The sequence below is a fragment of the Channa argus genome, chromosome 24, assembly GCF_033026475.1.
Source record: "Channa argus isolate prfri chromosome 24, Channa argus male v1.0, whole genome shotgun sequence".
Classification (NCBI taxonomy): domain Eukaryota; kingdom Metazoa; phylum Chordata; class Actinopteri; order Anabantiformes; family Channidae; genus Channa; species Channa argus.
Window position 1 is genome coordinate 4,142,779 of NC_090220.1, and position 10,305 is coordinate 4,153,083.

At 38.2% G+C, this 10,305-nt stretch overlaps 1 protein-coding gene across 3 annotated transcripts in view; it reads left to right on the forward strand.

Annotated features, from left to right (window-relative positions):
- Positions 1-9,240, forward strand: part of gabra3 (gamma-aminobutyric acid type A receptor subunit alpha3) — a 71,783-nt gene extending 62,543 nt beyond the window's left edge. For 2 of the 3 annotated variants that reach the window (XM_067494742.1, XM_067494744.1), the window contains 2 exons: positions 5,089-5,127; positions 5,270-9,240. In XM_067494742.1, the coding sequence (XP_067350843.1) occupies positions 5,089-5,127; positions 5,270-5,590 (360 nt within the window). In that variant the 3' untranslated portion in view covers positions 5,591-9,240. The remainder of the gene's footprint in view (positions 1-5,088; positions 5,128-5,269) is intronic. The other variant, XM_067494743.1, reaches the window with a different exon arrangement.
- The last annotated feature ends 1,065 nt before the right edge of the window (positions 9,241-10,305 follow it).

Here is a 10,305-nt window from a genome sequence, read left to right on the forward strand (position 1 = left end):
TACACTGGAGGAGCGATGGGGGCAGATTGCACTTTGGAAACAAAGATAGAAAGTTCCTTCGTTCACGCAGCCTGCAGTACTCTATAAAGACTATAAAGAGAGCTTTTATTATTCATTAACAGCCAAATGGAACAAGGACAGTGCGGCGGAACGGTAAGAGGAGAAACACAGGTAAACTCCCAAAGACACTGGCCCTGATTTATGATGGCAGCATATGTTCAAGTCTTATCCTAAAGTCAGCGTTGGCTCATTCTCTCCAGAAAAGATGGCATCAGTACACCTACTCTGCACATTAGAGGCGCACTGATTAAAAAGTGAGTGTGCATTATTTAAAATGGATTTGCCTAAGGCTGACATTTTTTATATTAGGAATAAAATCTGATAAATCAGAGCTCACAGGTTGTAATTTATCAATAATCTGGGCTGACTGTGTGTTGTATGGAAGATATAAGATGGTGAGTAAATTTACTTCAAGGGAGGAAAGTAGAAATCCCCGTGGGTACTGAGCATTTCAGCACAATGTAGCTCTGGTGCTTCACTCCATTTAAGCATTGTGGTTTTATTGGCAGAGGTATAAACAAGCTGCTTTTATATGAAGCTATGGTAAAGTCACATAAACAAAAAGGTGTTAGTTTCTTAACACACCCTCTGCACTTAAATTTACCGTGATTTCTATGATTTATAACGGAAGCGGAAACAATTAGAGGGGCAAGATGGCAGCGGAACAGAAACACAGGAGCAAAGAGGAAAGTTAAAGCATGTTGTAGCGGGCTGGATGTATGTAAGTGTTGCTGTTGAATAATATAGCTGCCGCACGGGCTTCAAAAAATCTCGCTCAATCCTGCGCTGAAGGAAGCAAATGCACTGATTTCTTATTCCCATATGTTACTGTACTGTGCTTTGAGATGCTGCTAAATATGAAATTGATTTGCTTTAAACGTGTACTTTTAGATTATTAAACCGGTGCTTTTAGAGATTATTTAAGGACAGCTTTGATTCGATTTGCAGAACGTGTGGTGTTTAGAAAGACAGATGGGAAACACCAACGTGCATTGATATTTCGGGTGTAAGAAATTACAATGCAACTAGAGAATTTGTGCTTTCGGCACGTAATATCACATTTTTATTGTGTACTGTGAATTAAATGACTTAATGTAGAGCTAAACAAATAAATCTATTGCTGGTGCAATTTTATGTGAAGTGTGACAATGTCCAAAAACTAAGGAAAACGACATGGTGTCCTGGCTTCGGTTTTTTTTGTTTGGGAACTTTGAACCTTAGATGAAACTAGTAGTGAATAGTAGCCAATGTTGTTCGGTTGCTCTTACCACATAGCCAGTGCTGGAACACTTCTATGACCCACAGACATGACACGTAAAACCTATTTTTTCACTGCAACAGACTGTGCCATAAATCTATTTTCTGCTTCTAATGTTTGACACAATCAGCACAGCCTCTCCAGTTTTTTTATAACTTGACATTTGGTCCTCTGAGTGATTGACACAAATGCATATTGCTGCCACAGAACTTTTCAGTCGGTGGGGATAATTTGTAGCGTTATACTGGAGCAGAGTGGAGTTTTTTTTTCTCCCCCCCCCCCCCCCCCCCCTTTACATTTTTTTCCCCCTTTTGATGCCTCATCCTAATGGCACAGCCTGGGCTGCTTTCTTGGGGGCTGTGCTGAGCATGCAGTTGTCATGATAGATAAAAAAAAGAATGGGGTCACAGAAGGAGACATGGCACTCCAATCACACTCCCTGTTACAATAAGCTACTGGAAAAGTGATCAAAGTGCACATACGTTTTCATTTTTTTACCACATATACATGTTATTTTAAATAAGGTTTTATTTAGAGAACTTTTAGGAAAGAGAGACGTAGCTCGGTAAGTGCTAATACAGTCCTCAGCCATCTGATGGAGGGTTTCTCATGAATTGATGACTTCATCAGCTCTGCCTTTTTAGATCTAAAATAGTGAGCAGTCAATGTGCACTAATTTGTGTTGCTGGTTATGGAGCTTCAATGACATTTTTCTTCATTTTTTGTGTCACCTAACATTCTGTTTGACAAGCTTTCCACATAATTAGCTCTCCCCTCACCAACTGAAGGTGTGCTTTATTACAGAAATTAGCCGACGGGGAATTTGGTTGGAATGAAAGCCTGCATATTCTTGGCACTCCATGACACATGATGAGACACTACTGTGTTAGCTTTTATATGCCTGTTTCATCAGCTGAGGAACGAGGCACTGGCTCAGTGTGCAGTAGACTCCACTGCTGGAGGCAAAGAATGATCATGGTTTAACATGTATTCCTCATAATCTGCCACACAAATCTCCGCATCTACAGATATGTTAACCCGACAGTTTGTTAGAAAAAGGACACTACAGTACTGACAGTCACATTTCAATAGATCAAAACATGGCACTGCTTTGCAATTTACTGTTGCAGCAACAAAAGGGTGAGTTGCTAGAACTGGTTTGCTAACAAAACAACTTTTGATGAGGGGGTTCAAGTGGAAAAAAACTATTTCTGGAGGCATCTTATTAAAAGCTTGAATGAAACATTTCCACACCTTTGTCTGAGCTGAAGGTGTTGTTACACATGGTTATTTGGCTTCCTCTGACTATTATAGCCAGGAATAAGCCTTTTGATATACTAGGCAAGATTAAATTGTGAAATCTCACTAACCATCCTAAACTTTGCTATTACTGCACATTAGCATCATCATTATGGTGTGTAGGGTTTTACTGTATTACAAGTTAGTTTGTCTATAGTGAAAAGAAGACACTGTACATATTTAAGTTATGCACTATTTTAGGAAACAGAAACTGAAAATATCAACTAGTGCAGCAGAAGCTCAAAATAAACATTTGCTCTAAAGAGGGATTACATAGAATGTATAATTGACACTGACTGCTAGATAATCTAACACAACCTGAAGTGACTAGATCACGCATAAGACACATCTATAACTAGCAGATGGTTTGAATCTTCACACGCACACACACACACCACTGTTGTCTAAACACAGTCTGCACAACTATCTGCCCACAGGTACGTAAAGCTATTAAATATGCCAACATCTCATCTTCCAATCTCACGACAGATTGTCACAAGGTTCACACACTAATCTCCAAACAACAGGACACAGTGAGGCACAATAAAACTGAGTGTCCTTAATCATGCTCATAAAGAAATCCTGATGCACAGATTACAGAAGTTACAAAGACAAGGTCGATACATGCATTGTATTTGTGGGTATTTGTGTCTACGCGTAGCCAAACGACTTTGAATAGTGAGCAAGCATCTTCGCCCGGAAGTAAATTATGTGCTGTGTCACATTAGGCTGATAAAAAAAAAACACAAACACACGGCCCAATGTCACATATGGTTTCCCCAATAATTAGAGCAGATAAAATTACTGCAGAGGACAGCCCATTAAATGGTGACGGAAAATGACTTTGCTTGGCTCATTTGTCGGGTTTCTGTGCAAATCACATGCCTAATGCCAGGGACTTTAGAGTTTAGGATGCTACGATTAAGGTCGTATGACATGCTATAGTAGTCATTTGCTTTTCCTGCTGATGCAGGCCGTTGCTATGATAGAAGGGGCTTGTGATGGTGTTAGATGTGGAGGAGTCAGAAACATGGGATAGTATCTGGGGGGCATCGGTGCGACTCTCTCACTCTGTAGTAATTGACTTGAGATAGAGCCCTTCAGGCAATGGCTCAGCATTTCTCTGTTTAATGCAATCAACCGTCTGCAAGCTCTGTCAGCTCTCCACAAGTGTTGCAATTTTTGCAGAGGAGTATCAAGGATCATCCTCCTTCTGTTGTCCTGCTCGCTCAAGGAGGAAACGCTGATCACACTGATTGTATTTCATCATCACTCCTGCTTCCACTATCACCTTGAACAGATAGTCTGAAGCTTAACAACCACTTATAATTGCAGCACCTAATGCTAATATTTCACTGTTTTCACATTCTAGATTGACAAGTGGCTATTCAGTGAATGTATGCATAGCAGTGACACACTGGTCTTATTCACTTAGTCACTGGATAAACCTATAGCACGAGTTTGGCTGCATGCAAAACCATCTTTCTGCCTCCAGTTGTACGTGTAGGTGAATATTGAGGATACGGATCCAACAAAACATTTGGTACAGAGCTGTGTGCAAAAAAGATCCACCATGAAGCATTAAAGAGGAGTGGAAGAGGGGACATTAGTTATGCTAATTAAAAAGATGGAGTGAGAGGAAAAAGAAAGGAAAACTAAATGAAGCTGAAAAAGTAGAGCAAAAATTGAAGCCAGACTGAAAACAGAGAACACTGAAAGTGAAACTTGCCGTAATGGGGCAAACGACATTTTAGCTTTGTTGAAGATCTTAAAAATGACCACGGTGGTGATGAGTGATCACCCCAGGACCGACCCCAACCCTACATGCCACAAGAAATTAAAACTGGGCCTGCTGATAAATCTTCATGCCCGTCTTGTTATCTTATATTTACCGTGTGTATTGTACTGTAAAGTTGACATGATCTTGTCTGGTGATGTAAGTTTTACTATGTGTGTGTACCAATTCAGCAAATGAAAGCCTGCCTCCTTCTGCAATTTTAATATGGGGGACAGTAAAGAAGGAGACCGTTTTCTATAGCCAGCTACATCGCACACAGCCTTTGTCGTGTTTGTTTTATCGCAAGCTGTTTGCCTGAAGAGGCCTGGCTGCTCTCATTGATACGGTTTGTCAGACATGTATTCAGGCAGTTATTTTGCTTTGTTTCTAATCCTGCTCCATGCTGCTACTGCTACTGTTGGCAGTATCAGATGCCAGTCCAGCCTGGTCCTGCAATGGTGCAACAGTACATCCCTATTTCTCTCAATTTTACAAGCCTGAAAATTTTGTCATGAATTTTGATCATGACTTTCTTCTGCAATCCAGATTTGTATGATGCAGACTTAAATTGACAATATTTATAGTGTAAAATGTTCAAAAGTAGTTCCAGCAACATAGTGATGAATAGAGTATGTAAGTTGGGTAATTTTAATATAATTGGTAAACTTTTTTTCTTTTCTACTTTTCTTTTCAGGAACCGTTTCAGGCTAACATGGCCAGGATTAAAGATATGGTTAGGCTTTTGTTTTGTTCTTGTGTGTGTCGTGTCTCGTGGTGTTGCTTCTATTTCCTCTTTATGAGTTCAAATGGAAGTATTGTTAAGTCTGGTGCTTCACTCCTGACAGCCTTTACTTTATTGCCTTCTTCCGTTTCAGAGAAGAGAATCTGCGACTTTATCCAAGAAGGCAAACAACACCTTCAACATTGTTGGAACCACCTATGCCATCAACGTGGCTAAAGACCAAGGTTTAACAACCATTTCCAAGAGTGCCCCTGGAGCATCAGCAAAACACCCCTATCTGCATAAAATGGACGATCCCTACACGGAGGCCAAAAAGTCCTACAACCGCGTCAGCAAAGTGGACAAGATATCACGCATTATTTTCCCCATTCTGTTCTTCATCTTTAACTTAGGCTACTGGGCCACGTATGTCAACAGAAAGCCTGCAATCATGAAGGCAAACAATCTAAACTGAATTTGACCAAACGCTAGGCTTGATCTGGTTTGGGTCAGAGGGTAGACAGGTTTGTAAGAGGCCAAGCCCATTACATCTTATTGTGCGTGTGTGTGTGTGTGTGTGTGTGTGTGTGGTTGTGTGTATGCCTGCGTGCGTGTGTTTTGTGTGTCTGTTTTTTCTTAAGAGTTTGTAATTTTGCACGTCTGTATAGATGGAAGCCAAATTTTAACAGTAGATTCCAATATAGTCATGGACCCTGGAGGGAGCACATTCTCACATCAGACTATGTTTCTGTAGCATTTCTTTTCTCCCCTCCACACTTAGCTCTGGCCCTGTTCCCTGTTGTGACTAACCAAGTGTTTCTTTACTGTATCTTGATTGCTTGCTGCTTTGTAGAGTAGTCAAATTGTGTTTTCACTATGTTTTGACATGTTTGCGCTTTGCTTGTAATAAGTTAGAGCGAGCATGCGTTTGAAGTTTTCATTGTAACTCGTTAGAAATGATAAGGTTTCAACACATTCTTCGAGTTAACATGCATGGATGCGCACACAGACACGGCGATGCATCAGACAACGAAAGCACGTTCGAAGAAACGTGGGTCGCTTTACTATGTTCTGTTAGCCGGAGGTAGTCTCTATAGTTCTATAGGAACATCATTAATAATTGTCAGTGTCTGGCCTTCAGCTTGCACTGAATCTCAACAGACCCAATGCAGTATCATCTGGAATTGCTTTCCCATCCCATGGGGCTGTTTGTATATTTTCTAGTCCAGTGGCTCTTATTGTTTTAACTGGCTGACTATGTTAAATGACGGAGAAGTTATGTGCCTTGGTGACTACACACATTATAAGGAAAAATGGCTTTGACATCCTCACACTCATTTACGCTACACACAATCTATATATATATATATATATATATATATATATATATATATGCACATATATACTGGTGTCCAAAGGCTCTGTAGACTCAGTATGTGGCCGTGCCCCACCCACGCATTCATGTCCATCCATTAGTGTGGAAGGTCAACAGACCTCTGCCTGTGAAAAGATGATGCAAGAGATTAAAAAATCCAATGTAGTTTAGAACAATTATTACGAACAATTTTGGTGCAGAGTCACCATGACCCCCGCAGTCACAAACTAACATCATTACCTCAGACTGAAGCTGAATTATGAATCACAGTTTCTATGTTTTCCATGGAAGTGCATATAACATTATCTTTGATACATTAAGTCACACAACACACTCTTTAACAATATAACGGACAGGCACCCATTCTCGGCATCAGTCACTCTTCTTGGCTCCATCCTGATTTTACTGCAGGCATTGATTCATATTGTACTTTTGCCCTTTTATACTTGATTGTTTATAGTGATGTTGATTCGATTTGTCTACATACTGTATGTTGTACTGTTTACGTGGTTTGTAGTAGACATCAGAGGACAATACTGTATGTTACAGTCCTAGAGTATGTCCAAACAAATTTTGGAGACAATATTATCACTGAGGACCATTATCATGCGAAATGCTGTCAAAGTAATCATTAGAAAAACCTTTTTCTGTGATCATGCTGAAGAGCAAACCAATAGTCGGCCTGATTTTTCAAAGTGATGGTTTTTAAAGTTAAAAAAACAATTTGTCTCCAGCTATGTCTCCAAGTTTTGATTTGTGTTTAATAATTGATGTCTGTATTTTTGTTATGAGTTGAATCTGGTACATTTGAAAAGATATGACAAAGGAATTTCTGTTGCTAGATGCACATATTTTTTTTTTCTTCATTTACAAGATTTTTCCATCAGACCTACAGTATTTAAACTGTATCTTCAAAGGTCATTGCAGGAGAACAAGTGGAAAGAAATGTTAACACCAAACCATGTAATCAATGTCATAGGTTAATGCATGATGATCTGTACATGTGTGTCTGCAACCTCCAGTAATTGTTTTTGTCACACTTAAACAGGGCTTATTATAAACATTTCTGTACTTACACATTACACTTAACTCCAAATTGTTTGTACATATTGTCTTGAACATGTTTTGGCCTTGATTTCAATCTCCGTTTTACATAGTACATGAAGAAAAGAAACATCAGTTTCCTTAGTCACAAAGCTATAATTTAGGCAGCAGTTTTCTCTACCAGTGTTAAGTGTCCTGTTAAAACTAAAAAAACAATTATGAACGATAGATCATGTGCATAGCATTTATTTATTTTAGTATGGCAAAAGTAGTGGCAAGTGCTATCGTCCTCACTGAATCTACTTTTACCATGATGTTATATTATCTGTAGAGGATAAAATGTTCCCTGAATCACAACATCCACTCAAAACTTGTCAGTCTCCATCCGATGAGATGTGGACACACTCAAATACATAAAATCATAAAATCCTTTTATTCATAAATATCACAAAGATGTCCACTAGCCATTTAATATAGATTGTAGCAGATGCATAAAACGTTGGGTTGTTTTACCATCTGTAACAATATTAGAAGGAGATTTATTTAAATTTCAGTTCCATTTCTGACATGACACTGTTTACTACTCTTGTTAGTGCTTTCTTCATTATGTCTGGGAACCTGATGACCACTTTGACCCATATGTTTGTGCCAATCTTTTTTTTTCCCTTTTTCCTTTCATTTTTGCAGAGTAGAGTAAGCAGGATTTTTATACATTAGTCTTGTATGTCTGTGTGTAGCAAAACGGGAAAATATCTCCTGAGCCACAGAACTACAACCTCTGCAGTTCTCTGCAATAGAACGTCTGTCCTAATCTGCTCAGACTGAATGTTCACAGCAAAGGTAACATGCAATAGTGGAAATCAACTTAAATAGACTTAAACAAAGAAACTAGAAATATATACAGTATTCAAAAAGTTTAATTTTTTTTTTTTTTTTTTTTGCATTTAAATTTGGTTATGATTATGTTATTGATGTGCTCAGTCTTTTCCTCACAGGGGCCAGAGTTAACCTCAGCAGAAACATGTCATCCTATAAGATACTCAGAGTATATTACTATGTGAATATATTTATGCTACTCAGTAAAGCACTAAATATGTTTTATATGACATAACCTCTACAGCATTAAATATCCTGATGCATAGAATGCAGTAGAGAAACAGATAAACTTAACAAATTATAAAAGTAATAGTAACAATACAAATTAGCTACTCAGAATAGTGTTACCAAGTTGTGAATTTGTGGATATTGTGAGATCAATTCCAATAGTTTTTTGTGAATACTAATATGTCATGTCATTTATTTTTACATCTGATAAGTACTGCTGTCTTACTCTGAGCTCTGTAACATAAGTTATGGTAATTTTAAAGACGTACAGTAGAAATCATTTTCATTGAGATGCTTACAAGATCAATACCCTGTGTGCACTTTATAAAACTTAACTGTGAATTAGCAGCTGTCTGCAAGCAGAATTGTACACACTGTGTTATCTCCACAGCAACTTCACTGCATGTCCCTTCACGTTGAGCAATCAAAGACTTCCTCTACAAAGACCTCTTCAGGACCACAATGGACTTTGCATTTTTGCTGGGAAGTTGATATCTATAATGCTCAATGACTGGACTCTATATGTTGCCCTCTCTTGTTCATGTGCTTACTGTATGAGATGTAGCAAATGGAAATGGGGATTAAAAGAACGTTGTATTTTGTCTCAGCGTGAGAGGGTCTTTCTTGGTCACATTTAAGGATCAAATGTGCATATTTATAATAACTTTGACTCATCAGTTGCTTAATTAAAAAATTAATTAAAAGTTAGTCTGATTATTAGTGTAATAGTTCTGCTTGGGGGGGTTAAGTATTACCATGTGAAAGCACATCCACCCTAATACCAATCTTACTTTACAATATCCAGAACTACTGCATCAAATTCTGCACCTCTCAATCCTTGGTAGATAGGAGCAACTGAAACAATTTGTGGAAAACATTTCATCTCTCACACTACAATGCACTTGGTTAATTGAAACCAAAAAATTTGGAGGTTGAGAAGATTTGAGTGGCAGCCTAATGGATGTTCACAACCTGAAGCTACTGTACAGTCTGAAAATGTGACAAGACTGAAGGTGATAAATCCTTAAGGAAATCTTTGTGCCAAAGATATTCAGCATCCACAGTATAAAATTCATATATATATAGCATATAGGTTTCCACATTTTGAACATGAACTTAAAGCAATAATCTTATTTTTCAATAGCTTATTGCTGTAAATACTGAAGGTCCTGAATAGAAGTAAAAGCTGATCTAATTGATTAATTTTAGTGGTATAAATTAAAATTTAACTGGACAACTGTGGAACAAAAATTACATTGGCTGATAGTTTTACTAGAGAAGATGTCTCACTTTAAGTTGTAAATAAAGAAGGTCTCAGTCCACTCGGATTTTCCATCTCTTACCAATCCACAGCTTGGAAACAGAGGTGTTGTGCTGAAGTCTGTTTCCCTTATGACTTTAAGGCGGCTTAAACGTGTACAAGAAAAAGTTTCAATTTGGCCTCACATTAATAAATTAAGCTGGGAACCTACATGAGGCTTTGCTAACAAGAGAAATGGAAGCACCAAAATAATTTGTCAAGCTGACCAACCTAAGTCTGCAAAAGACAGTTTAAGAAACACCACAACTAAAACAATCCAACCATGATGTACCATGATTTGCTGTGAAAATGAAGTTAATCTACATCACTGTAGATGCTAGAAAAGCTTGTTTACAATTGGGATTTT